We start from the raw sequence: 16,717 nt of genomic DNA, 5'->3' as shown, positions 1-16,717 counted from the left end.
GCGCCTGCCTGCGGGAAGGGTGAAATGCCGCACACCACCTCGCACAAGCAAAAAATGTAGTATTTTCGTGCCTCTTAACGTGGCTTTCACCCCGCCTGTGCTCTCCCCTCTTCTACACATCGCCACTGCCCCCCCGCCCCACCGGGAATCCCTAGGAAAGCTCCCAGCTGCCGGTCCCCAGGGACATGCATCCTGCCGATGCCAGCAGGATGGAATATCCTATGCACTTTATTGAAGTGTATCCAAAAGCAATATAAAGTAGCAAGCTACTGTCAGAGGGGAGTCCCTGTTCCTCAGTGCAACTGATTATCAAGTAAAACTTAAGACGTTTTGTGTAACTCATGTAAGCCTGAAGGTCCCTAAAGAACACAACTACAGTATTCTAAAAACTGAGCCTCAGCCCAAACGCACCTTGCAGAAATAAAGCCTGAAAACAGCTCACCTGGAATATAGATTTTCAAAAGCCATGGGTTTTGCTCAGCCATCAGCCCGCAGACTTTAGGAAATTAAGTATCAGAAGTCACAGTGGCTGCACAGGCTTTTGAGCAAAGAAAGACAGGTTACCTCCAGGACTACTTTTTGCTAAGCAGGAGTTGCAGTCCTGACCCTTCACTTACCTGCTTTCCTGAAAACTCCACTAAACATCAGGTCTCCATTCCCAAGACAAATGAAAAGCAAACAGCAAAATAGAAAACAAATTTTATTGAATGAACAAAAGTCTCCCTTGTTTTTTTTTTTGGTTAACAAAAGCAGCGACCTACAAAACCCCTGCGTTCCATGACAAATCTTTTTATGTCAAAAAATTAATCCGTGAGCAGGTATGAATGTCTGTACACAGAAAGTTGTAACCACTGAGATGTGTTTGGGAAAACAATTTGATAAAATTTCAAATTAGGAAAAAAGAAAAAGGAGACTGCACAGGGACACCTGAAAAAACTTGGGCTGTTTGCTGCCCAAGAGGTACATTATCAGGGCTGCAAGCAGCTTTCAGCACTTGCATCCCCGTCACACAAAAATTAAAAGAGCGGCAGAAAAATGACAGGTTTCACGAATGAACAAGGAAAAGAACTGCCAACAGAACGCAGTGTTCAGCTAGCTCATTTGGCTAATGGCAAATGCAGCTTTTTAACATCGCATCCTGTAAGCTTGTGTTGAGTCTGTGCTCTCAAAAGGCTCCAGGGTAAGAATTCAGTTACTGTACCTGCAGAGCAAAAGCAGTATAGAAGGTCCATCCTCAAATATTCCCCACCACAGGTGATTTCTCTCAGTCTGAAACAGGTATCTAGCTAAGGGAAAAGAAACTGAGACCTGCTTGACAAAATATGATTATCTGCCTGACAGAAATCCACTGGGCACTAAATGGAGAATGTACACTCACTGTGTAAATCTGACAAGGCTTTCTAACCTGTATGATTTTGTTTTCCTTTTCACTGGATATGGGCTGCCTCAGTAAAATGGAGTGTTCAAAAGGAAGGCAATGTTTGCTTTTACCTTTACATAACTTGAAGAACAATCCTTTTTATAAAGTCATACCATAAATTTCCATGCTTTTGAATACTAAGTACTTTCAACAAAGTCTGTTTATAACATCAATTATTTTCAATCTGCTCTTTTGTTTTCACAGATGAGGACATAATACAATTATTTCAAAAGAAATGATTGATTTTGCAGTCGTATTTAGTTTTGATTGCAAAAATACAATAACCTGTGCTTATCTGTCAGCTTATACATCAGATCTCATCCACTGCAATCATATAATTAGATTTATTTAATGATTATGAAGATGTATCTTGTACCAAAACTTCTATTCATACTTATTCTAGGACTAATAGATCCCTAATATGCCTTGATTAAAACTAACTTTAATATATCAAGTCTATTATCTAAAGTTAATTTTAATCATTTCCATCATAATCATTATAACTCTGATACCCACTATTCCTCCTCTCACGAAGATTAGACTTCTTCCATGTAGATTCTTGATGAAAGCTAGCACTGAATGATCGACCCAGTCGTCCATGTTGTTTCTTAGAGATATTGTCTTCACTCTCAGATTTGGAAATTCCTTGTCCTGGGGTTTGGGATTGTTTATCCTGTCTAACGTTTCCAAATGGAAAATTCCAAGGCCCAAATCTTTGCCAGCTAAGTCTCTGAAAGGCAATGATGCAATGAAGATTTCCTCCAACCTAACCAAAATAAAAAGGTTCACTGTTAAATGCACACAGTCGCATTTATAACATACATGGATATTTGAAATTAACATCTTGGTGGGTAACAGAATTCTTTAAAAAATGAAAATGGAAAGCCCTCAACACCACACACAGAAACAAACAAAACAACCCACAAAACCATATCCACAAACAAACAACTCTGCTCAATCAGTTTTGATTGTTCCCCAGGTTCAATTACTGCCTTCTTTCTTGTATTTTAAAGTTATCACTCTTATCTTTCACTGGCTAGTATAACAGCTTCTGCTAGTCTTTTCTTTAATCTCCAGCCACCCTCACGTAAGTATCTGTTCTGGTCCTTTCTCATCTTGCTGACATGGTCTTCCATAGGGTCTCCACATTTGAAATAATCTCTTCCAAACTATTATTTCCCATAGACTTTCAATGTGCAAATTGAAAATACATCTCCGACCCACAAAGTCTGCTCAAGACTAACACAGGCATTCTTTTATGCTTGATCCTCCTTCACTGTACTTTCTTTCCTTCTTACATGTAGCTAGAAGGTCATGTACCAAAACAATCTGTCTGTATTTTATCTGTAGAGTATTTCTATACTTGCTGTAGCTACATTTTAAGCCAATGAGGTTAAATATTGTGATTAAATATATTGTACACACAGATAGCCTGGTTCATCCTTGCAAACGCCAGGCTGCTGCTGCTTTGTGTCTTCTCCTGCAAGTCAATATAAATAAGTCTGGTACACAAGTACCCACATTTGATTTTGGCCTTCAACAACACTTTGTAACAAATTTCTTTTAGTGAAGTTATTCATACTTCAACAGTGTAAGGTACTTCCTCCCACCTTTGTAAGTTTACCTTACCTTCTTTGTTTTTCGATGCTGCAATCCTCTCTCTAGGTGACGAATATCTAGATATTCTGGATTTTGGGTGTTTAGGTCAGTGACAATATCTGCCCACCTACAGAATAAGATTATTACCACTCAGCTGACAGCTATGAAACCTCAGCACTACAAAGACTCACATACACACACATGCAAATACAGATCTGCAGCTTTAAACAGTCTTAATAGTGATTTAAAGATAAACAAATGTGTAAAGATGTAAAAGCCTCAGTATCAGAGACATCAAGCTAGATATAAAAGTGTCACTTTTAAACAAAGCATTCACAGTTATTATTCCTGCTCTTGGGGAACACCTTCCAAAATGAGTAAAAGAGCACTATGAGTTATTAGTTGCGTAGCTCACCCTTACTAATTCATCAGTTTGTGAAAGGAAGAAGCAAAGTGTGATTTAGGCAAGGACAAACACTAGCTTTTACTTATTTAATCCTTTCTTCCCCTTTCATACATTTTTTTTCAAATTCTTATCTGTTTGGGGATTTTTTTTCCACCCACTAAATCTGTTTTCACCAGACAGCTCTTACCATAACTCACTACTCCTTTGTATCTAATTCCCATCTGTAACAAACCACCATTTCAACCATTCCCCATTCATAGAATCATAGAATAGTTAGGGTTGGAAAGGACCTTAAGATCATCTAGTTCCAACCCCCCTGCCATGGGCAGGGACACCTCACACTAAACCATATCACACAAGGCTTCATCCAACCTGGTCTTGAACACTGCCAGGGATGGAGCATTCACAACCTCCCTGGGCAACCCATTCCAGTACCTCACCACCCTAACAGTAAAGAATTTCTTCCTTATATCCAGTCTAAACCTCTGCTGTTTAAGTTTCAATCCATTAGCCCTTGTCCTATCACTACAGTCCCTAATGAATAGTCCCTCCCCAGCATCCCTGTAGGCCCTCTTCAGATACTGGAAGGCTGCTATGAGGTCTCCACGCAGCCTTCTCTTCTCCAGGCTGAACAGCCCCAACTTTCTCAGCCTGTCTTCATATGGGAGGTGCTCATTCACTGAGCTCTTCAGATTTTCACAGCTTCTTGTCTGACTGAAATAAATGTCCCCATATCCCAGATCTCTTTAAGCCTACACTTTGCTTTTTCATTTCTGTAAATGTGTAATTACCACCTTCTCTCCAACACCACCCTCCAAGTTCAGAAAATCCATTTCTACCCCAGTCCTTGCTTTCCTACCTTAAGCATTGAACTTTCTGCTAGCTCGCATTAGGATAGTAGCAGGAAGAAGGATTTGTCTCCACAATCAGAAATAATACTACAAAGCTTTGCAGTATGTTTCAGAAACCTTTTCCTCTAATCATTTGTAGCTTATATACCACAGGACAAAATCTTGTCAATGGGATGTATAGGATGCCCCTTCTCAGCATAGCAGCCACATTGATTATGATTTTTAATTATGTTTGTATATACGTATATATACATAATTTTAATGTATCATTAATTATGATTTTTATTTTGTTGTGCTTAATTTCATTTGTCCAAAATATCCAGCTATTTACAGTTATTGACACAGTCACATCACTGACAAAATAAACAAAAATATCTGGCCTTTAGGTACTGATTAAGATTAGACTGGCTATGAAGCTGTCAGATAAATACTTTCAGTTTTTCAAAAGAATGAGAATAAAGAAGAGGAAGCAAAGCAGAAGCTATACGATTTCTTTATTATTATTATCACTATTATTATTTTTTCACAGCTCTTTTCCTAACACATCAAGAAAAATCACTCCATAATTAACTCAAGGGGTGGCAGAGAAGCTATTTCCTAAAACTTATGTTTTAACCACAGAACTGGTTTATTGAGAAATAGTATTCTTTTGACTGCTCTCTCATATCACAAATGATGCCTTGGATGATATGGTTTAGTGTGAGGTGTCTCTGCCCATAGCAGGGGGTTGGAACTAGATGATCTTAAGGTCCTTTCCAACCCTAACTATTCTATGATCCTATGATTATGAACTAGCATGTCAAGTAAAGCTGACAAAGCTGTTCTATTAATTTATCATGACAAATATAACTAATCAACGTAATTTCTACGTTGCACCCTCTAGCTTTCCTAGTCTGTATGTCTAGTTGAGATACCGATTTTGTATGAGCCAGAGAGCATACAAAGTATTGTTTTAATTCATAGATTTTCATTTTTAAAATCCCTGCCCATGGCAGGGGGGTTGGAACTAGATGATTTTAAGGTCCTTTCCAGCCCTAACTATTCTATGATTCTATAAGCTAATAACACACCCTGAGTACAGGCTGTACCTGCCCCTGAGCTAGGAGATCTTGGTAGCAGCATAATATCCTGTGCACACCCCAGACACAGCCTGCATATGTCCTCAACTACACATAAACTCCTCCAAGTTCTGTACAGCCTGTAAGTCACATTTGGCATGATCACAGACAGCTGAGGCATCTTCCTGACTAATGTGAGTTGCATCACACTCAAACAAGAGAAACAGGATTTGGCTTTCAGCAGCTCACACATGTCCTGCTGCATGATACAAAACTGCAGAGCCAGCCTAGAGGTCAAAACATGAAGTTCCTCCCTAAAGCACCTGCTTCTGTTAGAACTATAGTATATTAACTAGAAAGAACTAAAAAGTCACTAGGTGACCCTTCGTAGAGAAATACAAATTGTTCTGGAAAAACCCATATTGGTTTATATTCTTACCAAGTAACATACCTTTTACAGTGTATTGTCGGATGTTTTCTGCTCGGCTCTCCAATTAAGATCCAATATTCTACTTCTTGCTGCAAGACACGACCTCTGTTCAATACAAGATACAATCCTAGTGAGATTTATTGTGCATACTAAAAAGAAAAGGAGAGATAAACATTCTATTGTTCTTTTTAGGATTGTTTGATGTTTAAAACTGTTTGCTCCACCAAACTAAAAACCAGCTCCTGTGCTATAAACACTGTTGCAATTGCATATGGGGAAACTTTTTGTTTCACAAGTCTTGGCAGAAGCTAGGAACAAGACAGAAGCTATTGCTTATATTTGGGAAAAAGACAGACCTTCATAAAATAAGTGTTTCTTGGATGAAAGACAGTCTAGTGTAAGATCCAAACAAACATCCTTCTCCCTATCTGTGATGTCTAACAGAGTCACGAAAGAGCCCCTCCACTGTTTTTCAGCTATACCCCAGATGGCAGTTGCTACTAACAGCTGTAGAGTAGTAAGTAAGAAAACAACTGGCAACTTCAATTGCTTCCTCCTAAGGATACCGTACCACATATTAAAAAACAAAACCCTCAACTGACACTAGTTCCAAGTTTATGAGCAACTTCCAAGAAACTCAAGCCTGAAGTAACTTTGCCAGGGAAAATTTGTGACAGACATCAGAGCAGACTGGATACAGAAGACTGCTCTGTGAATTCCTGTGTCTAACTATCCCATGAAAAACTACTCCAGCTTCAATTGTGACAAAAGCTGAGACTTTTCTGCCTACGGTATTAGATAGCACATAACCTTACTCTTGTAGTGATCTGTTACTTATAAAACTCTCTGCAAAATAAAAATGTATGCCATCATTGTACAGATGGGAAACCAAGACACAGGACAGATTAACTGACTTACCTAAAGTCACACTGGAAGTCTGTGGTTGAACTGGGAACTGAACCTAGGTCTCCCGAGTCCAAATCCAGCAACCTAAGATCATACAGAAAGTCTGTGGGTGACCTAAGAACTGACTCCTAAGCTCAGCCTATTTCTTTTGGGATTTTAACATTACTTAGCTTGATTTTTAAATAAAAGGTTTCCTTTATAACTAGAATGCAAAATCAAGTAAACAAGAACTGCTGTAGAATCTACTGATAGTGCTTCTCAAACATATTTTTTCCCAATAAGATATTAGAAGATACAAAAAGAACAAGATGCTCTTCTGGTCAGACCTCCAGGCAAAAATGAGGCTATAAAAGCTCCCTGAAATCATTACTTCATGTGACATTGTTAGAAGAAATCTGTTGTTAGGATTAAAGTCTAATATTTGCTTTAAAATAACTTCACTAGTAACTGAGAATCCCTTTCAACCATGGGTAAAGTATCAAAATTTTTGTTCTTGCTCACTGCTAAACAATATAAATTCAAACTAGATATAAGGCATACTAAATTTCCACACACTGCACCATACTATTTCTCAAACAGCATTTTTTATCCAGTAAATACTTTTCTTTACTTTGCTCTTTCAGTGCAGATTCTTAGTAACTGATCAAGCAAGCAAGACATTAACCCTTCAGTAAACTTAAGCAAACTAATGCAGCAGGAGTTCTATTTCGGACATATTTTCCACACTCTTCTCACTCACGTCGCATGTCAGTGGAATAAGCCTCTGTATTCTTTTGTTCATATACTAAAAGCTTTCATTAACCCTGTGGTCACACTCACACTGGGAACAAATTATGTGATTATGTTTTATTACCTTCTAAAAAATACCATTTTGAACTCTAAAGGTAGATCTAGCATTCTCCACTCTGTGATGTGACTTTACATCTTCAATATAGCCAAAGGGAGACTGCTTGGTAAGCAGAGTGCAAGACTGAGGCTCACCTTACATCAGTGACCTATTCTTGTCATTGTTTAGCATTCTCCACTATTGGTATCTACTAATTTTGCCAGGGATTGCCTTCTTATGCTCAATGATACTACTGATAAATACCAGCCAACAGTTGAACCTTGATAAAGTCCAGCAGAAACCTCCACTACATACTGTGTTTGTCACTACTCTGAGCAAGAAAAACCAGTTTGATCCTAAGGTAGAACAAACTAGTCAGCATATCAAACAGCAGCAAGTTAAAGCCTTATAAAAGCAAAGACAAATTGCCTCAAGATTATGAAATTTTTCAAATTTAAAATTTGTGGGTTTAATGGAAGACTTTCCCTAAACTCAGTATGAATATCAATGCTATTATCCTCTTTTAAAACCTGTATTTAATTGAAATCTGTATAAACTATTCCATTATTTTATCCTGAGTAATGTTATCTTGACAAACCTGGAATTATTCAGGTAATTGTATTTTTATTCTAAACCAACTGGCATATTAAGTTTCACATGGTCTTTGAGAAGTGCTTCTGCATTCCAAGTGTTGTTTAAAAAAGCCAAACATATCGTGATAGTCCAGAGACCTCTACTAGCTCCTCTCCCTGCCCCCTGCCAATTCTTGGTAACAAATTATTCAGGTGTCTTTATTCTTCTAAGCCTTACACTCCAGTAGTTGCAGTTTATCATCATTATTAGTCAACATTGCAAAAAAAGTATGTAACCACCATCCTGCAGTACCTACACATCCCCTGTTCTCACCATACACACTGTTTCCATAATTGCAGATTTTATCACACCTGCTTCATAGTGGATTACTATCACTACAGAAAAATCCCACCACATACATACACAACACACACTTACTTCTTTTGTTTCCCTTTAGAAAACATCTGTCTTTTTTCGGCCCATATGGTTTTATTCTTCACACTACTTACTTCCACTTGTCCTTCAGGTAAATAACTACCCTCTCTATACCCATCTAAAATGTACCTAATTTCTTAGTATCAGTCATAGTTTTCTGTTTGAGTTCTCTCAATTTAGTCTGTTTAGTTGTGTTTCATTTTAAGTCAATCATTTCAAATCACACTGCAGTGTTTTGCTAGTTGAGACATAAATGCTTTTACAACATACACTGAAATGTAACCTAGGAATAAAAACAGTATCAACTTGTAGTGAATTTTTCTGTATGTTTCCTGCATTAAAATGAACATAAACACAGTATCTTACCTATAGGCTTTGCTGGCTTTTACTGGGGTTGCTTCAAATCCAATTGGGCAAAAATAATGGTTTTGGCAATGGTATATGTAGGCCATTGATTCATCTTTCAGTCCACGCGTTAGCTTTGCAAGGGCCCCTGCAGCTACAAAGAAAGATCAGATTACAGGGCAGACAGCTTTGGATCCAGCACAACATGTTCAGCAAAAAAAGACCAATTTGATAATATAGAACAGTTACACTGCTTTTTAAGCTAGAGGTCATGACCTGACAGGCATGCACAAAATACAGTTTTGATTTCAAACTTCTTGTTTGTTTTGGGGTTTTTTTTGTAGCAGGCAGGAAATTAAATACTACCTGCCATGTGATCTGTATTTGGGAAACAGAATATCAAGTATGCATTCTATTTAGATCAAAGTTACGTTAAAAATTATTTGTGCAAAAAAAAGAAACGAAATACAAACTGCAACACAATGCAGTTCCACTGTCCCAACTTAGATATAGCCCACATCAGTGATACTACTGAAACCCCTAAAAGCTTTTAAATGTTTTAGTATTGTGACCTTCTTGGAGCTTCCCAGTCTCAGGAACACATTCCACATTTGGTCATACAATATTTTGTAATGTGACTGCAGTGCTCAGTTTCAGGAAAAGACTAGAAAAGGCACTGAAACAAGACAGAATTCTCACATAGGATACCAAGAACTGGATGTGCAGTGCTCTCCTGGATACCTTAAAATTCCAGTTCTGTGACAGCAGAATATATAGTACAGAATATATTTTATCAAAATAAAACTACAAATGAAAGTTTTAGCAAAATAAGAGAAAAAGCAAAACCAGAAAAATCAGGCAACTTGGAGCTATTTGACAGCTTATCTCAAACTGGAAGTACTACTTACTGGTTTTGTCCTGTCAAATGCTACACACTGCAGGATTTTTCAGTTTACACCCTATAAGATGAATGCTTTAGAATTAGCTACGTACCAGTTTCTCCAGCCGTCTTGTTCTTCCCATGAGGTTTATACAGAACATATGAGCATCCCTTGATATGGAAGTGATCATTTATTTGCCTAAACCATCTGAAACAATAAATTTAAAGATTGTAGTAACTCAAAAGAGTAATTAAATGCAATTTTCTTTCCTCCAACTTTTATCCTGCTGGACAGTTTAGAAAAAAGTCTTGGAGTGCTACTATGTACCTACCACACTAGTATATAAACTGTAGATAGCCATGGTACCCTAACAGAAACAAAACTTAACATATCCTAGAGAGATAATACATACTCAAAGTCTTTCCCTTCATTCTGCTTTTTCAGACCCAATGTGAATCCATAATAAGAAAAGGGCTGGATGGGAAATGTTTGTCCTATTTGTGTTTAGTCCAGTCTCCCCTAACTTTCAGTTACTCAGCCTTTAGAAAGATACTCAGATTCTGAGATGTCAATGTTCAACCATGATTTGTAAGCTACACAAACGGAATCTTGTAAGACACCAGAAGGCACAACGTTTCAAGTGAGGCCATGCTGGACTTCTGTCACATAAGCTTCACAATGCCCACGTGTTACACAAGTCTCATGCTGTAACTCCTCACAGCAGCAGTAAATGAAGACAGGTCTGCAACTTTTCCACATTAGAAGATTCAAATTCACATCTCTGAAGATAATATGTCAAGCATAAAGCTATGTCAGGTGACAGGGTTGGCTCCCAGCCCTCCTTTTTACCAACCTGCCGAGTACTTACAAATGATTTAACCAGGAAGAAAAAAAACCTAATAAGGTAACATTTCTGCAGCACACAGAGCCCTCAAGGGGGAAAAGTAAGACAAATTACAAGTTTAACATTTGTATACACTGTTTACATAATGATTTATCAGCTTGGTCTATAACGGTTGCTGTACCCTGACATACTCCTAGAGATAAAAAATCTGGATGTAAGTCTCTTAACAGAAGTCTTCATGACACTTTCCACTGATCTAACTGATGTTACCATTAAAGAACAGACTGCTGCCACATCCTCAAATCCAGCACCCACATTCTGTGCCAAACCCTATACACTGGCTTCAAAAAATACTAGCTAGATCAACTCCAACTCATGAAACAGGCAAGAATACAGCAAATTTTTTTAAAGCTCACAGAAGATAACAGATCAAAGCCCTGTCAAGATGTTCAGTGCTCAAGTACGATATGCTTCTGTTTAATCCTAAAACTCCTAATGAGCTTAATAGAATAAAACAGACAACGATTTTAGACCCAACTCATCAAGATCAGGAAATGGCAGAAGTGAAACAAAATTTGAAATTCAAGTGTTCTGTGACTCCAACCCCACCTTTTCTTTTTTTTATTTTATATAATCTCCTGAATAGCTCCACTGCAGCAAAAATGCAGCACTCACTTTTTCATTTTCAGTTCTTAAATTATGTTTTACATAAAGCTACTAGTCTATATCAATTGCCTTTTCAGGCTGTTCCAGTGGCTTTAACATGCATTTTCAAAAACAGGAAAATGAAGGTAAAGAAAAAAGTTTTCTAACTAGGACACCAGATTCATTAGAGCATTCTACAACCATTAAACAAACTGAACCAAACATCAAATAGAATTTCATGTCCACCTGACCTGTGCAGCAACACTGCGCTATGCAAAATGGCTAGTGCAAAAAACCCTTTGCAAAGTTTCTTTGGGTACTGTCAGAGTACCCGGTATGGTTCATTATCCTAAATGTAAGAAGACTAACTTGTGTCACAAGTTAACTTGTCAGACACATTTCTTTTTTTTTAATTACTGAACTGCTACTGTGCTTTTAAAGGTTCTATCTCTCAGTTTCATGTTATTTTGCGTAAGTTAATATCAAAAAAAACAAACAGACCTCATTAAAGTTGTATTTCCAGTGAAGGGACCAAATCGAATCTCTTCAAATGGAGGCTGAAATCCCAGTATATGCAAAGCTTCTTCTTGAGTAATAGGTGGTAAACTGGTAGGTGACGGAAGAAGAGAAAAAAGAAAAAAAAGTGTTAAGTAGTCAGCAATGTCTTTTAGAGTCTCTAGAGGCAAAGCAGTCTATGTGTGACTCACCTTCCAGCTCCCAGTGTACTATATAAGAAATTCCAGCAAGACACTAAAGATGAAATTCCACAGGAAGTCTTGTATTGAGGTCGGCTAACACAATACCTAAACAAAACAAAACCTCAAACACCTTAGTAAGTGTTCTTGATTTGGTAGTTCAGGAGCAACCTGAACCACTTTTCTGTATGCCATGTTATCTCGAATGTTTTTATGTCACCTGTATTAAAATTAAATTGAAAAAACATTAAAAATGCAATCTTAAAAAAAGTAAACATGTTAACCAATTTCTCTGTGAGATACTACTACCCTATTTCACACAAATCACTAGGAAAAAAGGGTTCTGTACTAAAGTAACGTGCAGTTTGATCCAGTCTCTTCTAATGCATGAACTTGTACTAAACTGCATTTCTATCAATTTACTAACAAATGCCATTCCAAGTTGCAGATTCCACAGGCTAACTCTAACTGATGTCACAGACATACAGATACCTAACATAGGCATACAGATGTCTAAACTGATGTCACAGACATATAGTAAAAACCAGACAAATTCAAAAACTAAACGACCTTAGTACAATCATAGAATAGTTAGGGTTGGAAAGGACCTTAAGATCATCTAGTTCCAACCCCCCCACCATGGGCAGGGACACCCCACACTAAACTATATTCATATGATATAGGTTGTACAGAACTGACAGATTCTGGCCAAGTATTTCCCAGTGAAAAGAAAAATCAGGAGTAAAAGTGCATAGCATATCAGTGCTATGTTTAATTTTTGCCTGACCATGCTAATGAACTTGGGTGTTTGTTTTCTTTTCAGCAATGAATCCCCACATATTTTTTCCCTATTGAAAGAAAAAAAGTTTACAAAGAAAAATTGTATGAATTTCAACAGATGGGAGGGAAGCTCTTATTCCTCCTGTAGAAAGTAAGAGATTTTTGGTGTGTATGCTTAACATATCCCCATTTCTACTTAAAAGGTAGTATGAAGACATTATTAAGTTTGAAATCAGATAACCAGCAATAGTGTTTACTAACAAACGGTATGGAGATAATCTTAAACACAATTAATAAACACTACCATCTCCGGAGGTCCAACACTTTCCTCTCCTTCACATCTTCAAGGGCAGAACGCTGAGGACACTCCCTGTGGTGTTTGCTTTTCTTGTCTACAGATTTTTTCTTTGTCACCTGCTTCTTCATGTTGCCTGCAAAACAGATTTCAGAAATTAATGAATGCCTAGTTTGCCTTTCCTATCTTTCTTTTTAAATATTTTTAGTAATAGCATACACCTCAAATAGAGATGCTGGTTGTGTTAGTAACTGCAAGCTGCGTCTAAACATTAATTGAAGGAAAAAGCTCAAATATATAATCAAGATTGTCAACAGGTTTGTAAAGCTGCCATCAGCTCTGTAAACATCATTGTGTTCAGATCAGGCACAGCATTAATGATGACCTGCCTGACTGTTCAGAGAGCAGTCAATCTGATTATTCTAATGTGATAAATCAGCCATCCCAGAAACAGGCACTTAGACCACCATGGACTTCCCATCTCCTAACATTAAATGCACAGAAAAATTTAATGAAACACATGTTCTCCATGGCCAAACTCTGTAACCAGCTACACCTTCTGATGAAAAAATATATGCAAATCCAGTAATAATAATATTCCCCCAAGGTCTTTTCCTTTCTGTAAGCCACTAAGGCAGTGGAAATGAAAAGGTTGGCCACATGCTAGAGCAGTAGTATTGCTGTCCCATTCTGAAGCCATCACTTCCAAATGAAACATACCACATACATTTTAACAGAAATTACTATCCTGCATTGACAGCAAGATACTACCATTTGTTTCTTATTAGTACTAAAGGACACTAGATGTACACATGAAAAAGCAAAGGCAACTTGCCAAAGATATTTTTAAGTTTTACTAAACTAGTTTCATACTAAGGTAAACAGAAATCTGAGTAGCTAGCCAAGCCATTAAGAAAAAAATTTACAGCCCTCTAAGTAAATGGAGGGAATATACGACAAAGAAAGCCAAGTGTGTATGCAAGTGCTTGATTCACAGATGCAGTCTGTGAACAAGCAGAGAAAGAACATAGGAGGCAGCAATGAAATGGGCTCCTTAACAATGTATACAAATAGCAAATAAAAATAAATACAATTCTCTAACAGAAATAAACTGCTGTCCTAGGTAACTATAAGACTTCATTTACCCCTTGTAAACCAGGTCTTTCATTTCAAAATAGATCTCTGAAGTAACTTGAAACATTTTGCAAGTGATAAATTTGTACTTATCAGGTAGAAGTAATCACTGCACAATGCACTAGGTGCTACTAAAAGGAAAAAAAAAACCACTCTAAAACCCCTAGGGTATGGGGGGCAGGTGAGCACACAAGCAAATATAAACAAAACCAGAAACCATCCCAAATAATACCCAAAAGCCCCACACAGTTAAGCAAAAGCCAGCCCTGTTTTAGAGCCATTTCCCCAAGCAGCTACACCTGACTTTCACTCCTCCCATTTCAATGGTTCCTTTCCCAGCAGCAGGTTGTTTGAGAGCAAGTTGTTGAAATGATGTACATATTCTTCTGTAGGACTTCTTCAAGAGACAGGTGTGCTGACCAGACCCCTCCACAAATAAGTTGTAAACACAAAGTGTCTCCTAGCACACCATCAAATCTTCACCACCTCACCTGCTTTGTTCTTCAGATTGGTGGTGACGCCATTGAATTCTGATTTGTCGATTTCCCATGCCAGGGGAAGCTTTCCAAGGTCACCAGACAAGCCTTCCAAGTTAGCATCTTCACTATAGATTATATCTGAAGCACCAGTTTGAATTCCGAGTAAGCCAGGGGTGTTATTTCCAACATTTAAGGCAGCACTGCCTGACAGGCAGGCACTAACTGAAGCACTTGGGCTCTTACAAATAGATGTTACTCTGTTTAAAAAAGCATAGTCTGAGCAGATGGTATAAAATTTTTCTCGTGTATGAGTCACAGGACATCCCCATGGATAATGCCCATTTCCCCTCGATACCAAGGACGCAGTGGAGGCATCTGTCATGCAGTACGGCTTAATGGGATCATGAAGCGAAGCTTCTGGGGATTCTTTCCCAGGTTTGTTTTCGGTGTTTCCATTATTTCCAGAACCATTCTCCTTTTCATCTTCTGAAATGTTAGGCATTGAATGATACTGGCAGAGTACTGAGAGCTAAGAATGCTTTTTTTTCTTTATGCTTTAATTACAACAGAGTTTGCATCATTATCTCCATTGCCTCTGCAAGGTATTGACAATGTACCTGAAAGAAAATGAGAAGTTAGTACAATCAACAACACAACATAAAGCTCATCTTTGAATAATCATGTCCAATAAAAGCTGAAATACCCTTCAAGATATGTCACAACATACACCACGTATCTTCCGAAGCATCTCTCAATTCTACAAACAGCATTTATTTCTGAGTTTCCCAGCATACACCCTAATGATACTAGGATGAAGTTATCATGAGTAATTACACATGTAAATGAACACATTAATGATAAAATAAAATCTTCCTACATTTCTGCAGTTGTGGTGGATCACTTCAATTCCTTACAGTCAGAATACATAGGCAGAGTAAGAAACCATTTATACAAATTAGCAAATCACAAAAACAACTTAAGGTCACTTAAGAAGAATTCCACATACTTTTGCCTGTACTGAAGTTCAAGCTTACAGAAAATTACAGTAACTATTATCTCTCTTGACTGCAAACTGACAAAACTACCCTCTTTTTGATTGCTTTCCTCACGTGGCTGTTAAGGCTTTGTATTTTTATGCACCTCCTATTCTTCAAGATGTAGGAAAAGGGGGTATATTTACTGCAGCCAAGAATTCCCAAAACCAAATTTAGAAGCCTGTCTTGCTTTTAACAACCTTTTTTAGAAAAGCAAATTGTCAGCATGTGTTATCTGTCGTTGCAGCACTTCGCACGCCCGCGGCGCAAAGGCACGCCGCAGATGGGAAACCCAGCACGGAGGAAAAGGGAGTCCCACTCGAGAACCCACTCCGGCAGCAGTGACTTCTGCTCCCTGAGCTGCTAGTGCAGCACACGACCCGGCCCCGCCAGTGGGACTCCAGAAGCCCTGTTCTACCTGAAAGCCTGCAAGGTAAGGCGGGAACACAGCACCACAGCAGCGGTGAGGGCAGCCGGTCTGCGCCCAAACCCGATCCGCTCGGGGAGCTCCCGCTCACACCAGCCCCGCTGTGTCACGCACCGGGAAGGCCCGCGCAGCTCCCCACAGGACGGGGTAGGGGGAGGATGCCCGGCCTCAACACCGCGGAGGGACGGCGGGGCTGGGGCGCCGCCAATCGGGGTCTCAGCGCGGCTCTGCGGCCCCGCCCCCCGCCAGTCAGGTCCAGAGAGAACAGCCGCGGCCAGAGGAAGAGGCCGCTGATCGGAGGCAGCAGGGCCAGCAAGGGGGGTGGATGGGCCTGCTGCGCTGCTCAGCGCCGGTGGCAGGGCAGAGGAGGGGAAGGGCGGCTGCTGGCGGCACGGCCCTGCTCGCGACCCGTTACCTGCGCGGCGCGGCGCCCGCCTGCGTCGCCTCCCCCGGCCGCGGCGGAGCGCGGACGCGAGCACGCCGGAAACAGACTCGGCGTAGCGCCGGGCTCACCTGCGCCCCCACCGCCCCCGCCTCCGCAGCGCCGCCGACGGCCGCCACCAACTCACGCGGCGGTCGGGGGGATACGTGGGGCGGTCCGGATGTAGCGGCGGTCGTAATGTCCCTGCAGTCCCTCATGGTGGCTCAGAGGAA

The 16,717-nt window shown here is 39.4% G+C and overlaps 1 protein-coding gene across 4 annotated transcripts; it reads right to left on the bottom strand.

Annotated features, from left to right (window-relative positions):
• Nucleotides 1–740: 740 nt before the first annotated feature.
• On the bottom strand, nt 741–16,717 carry BIVM (basic, immunoglobulin-like variable motif containing). Of its 4 annotated transcripts, none has more exons than XM_034072893.1 (11): nt 16,577–16,717; nt 14,615–15,219; nt 12,999–13,125; nt 11,927–12,022; nt 11,721–11,825; nt 9,843–9,937; nt 8,871–9,003; nt 6,683–6,754; nt 5,786–5,869; nt 3,050–3,146; nt 741–2,186 (listed from the first exon to the last, which is right to left on the bottom strand). In XM_034072893.1, the coding sequence occupies exons 2-11, from the start codon at nt 15,102–15,104 to the stop codon at nt 1,896–1,898; spliced, it is 1,590 nt and encodes a 529-aa protein (XP_033928784.1). In that variant the 5' UTR covers nt 15,105–15,219; nt 16,577–16,717; the 3' UTR covers nt 741–1,895. The 4 variants fall into 4 exon arrangements, with proteins under 4 accessions (XP_033928784.1, XP_033928779.1, XP_005145292.1 ...); XM_034072888.1 differs by lacking the exon at nt 16,577–16,717 and adding an exon at nt 16,479–16,537; XM_005145235.4 differs by lacking the exon at nt 16,577–16,717 and adding an exon at nt 16,055–16,400.

The sequence above is a fragment of the Melopsittacus undulatus genome, chromosome 2, assembly GCF_012275295.1.
Source record: "Melopsittacus undulatus isolate bMelUnd1 chromosome 2, bMelUnd1.mat.Z, whole genome shotgun sequence".
Lineage (NCBI taxonomy): Eukaryota > Metazoa > Chordata > Aves > Psittaciformes > Psittaculidae > Melopsittacus > Melopsittacus undulatus.
This window is presented reverse-complemented; position numbering and strand designations above follow the sequence as displayed.

Coding starts and splice junctions, on each gene's coding strand:
- BIVM (XM_034072893.1), bottom strand. CDS start 15,104: ATGCCTAACATTTCAGAAGATGAAAAGGAGAATGGTTCTGGAAATAAT. Junction 9,004..9,842: donor CAAGACGGCTGGAGAAACTG/GTACGTAGCTAA, acceptor CTTTCTTTGTAG/CTGCAGGGGCCCTTGCAAAG. Junction 5,870..6,682: donor GACTTCCAGTGTGACTTTAG/GTAAGTCAGTTA, acceptor TGTATTGAACAG/AGGTCGTGTCTTGCAGCAAG.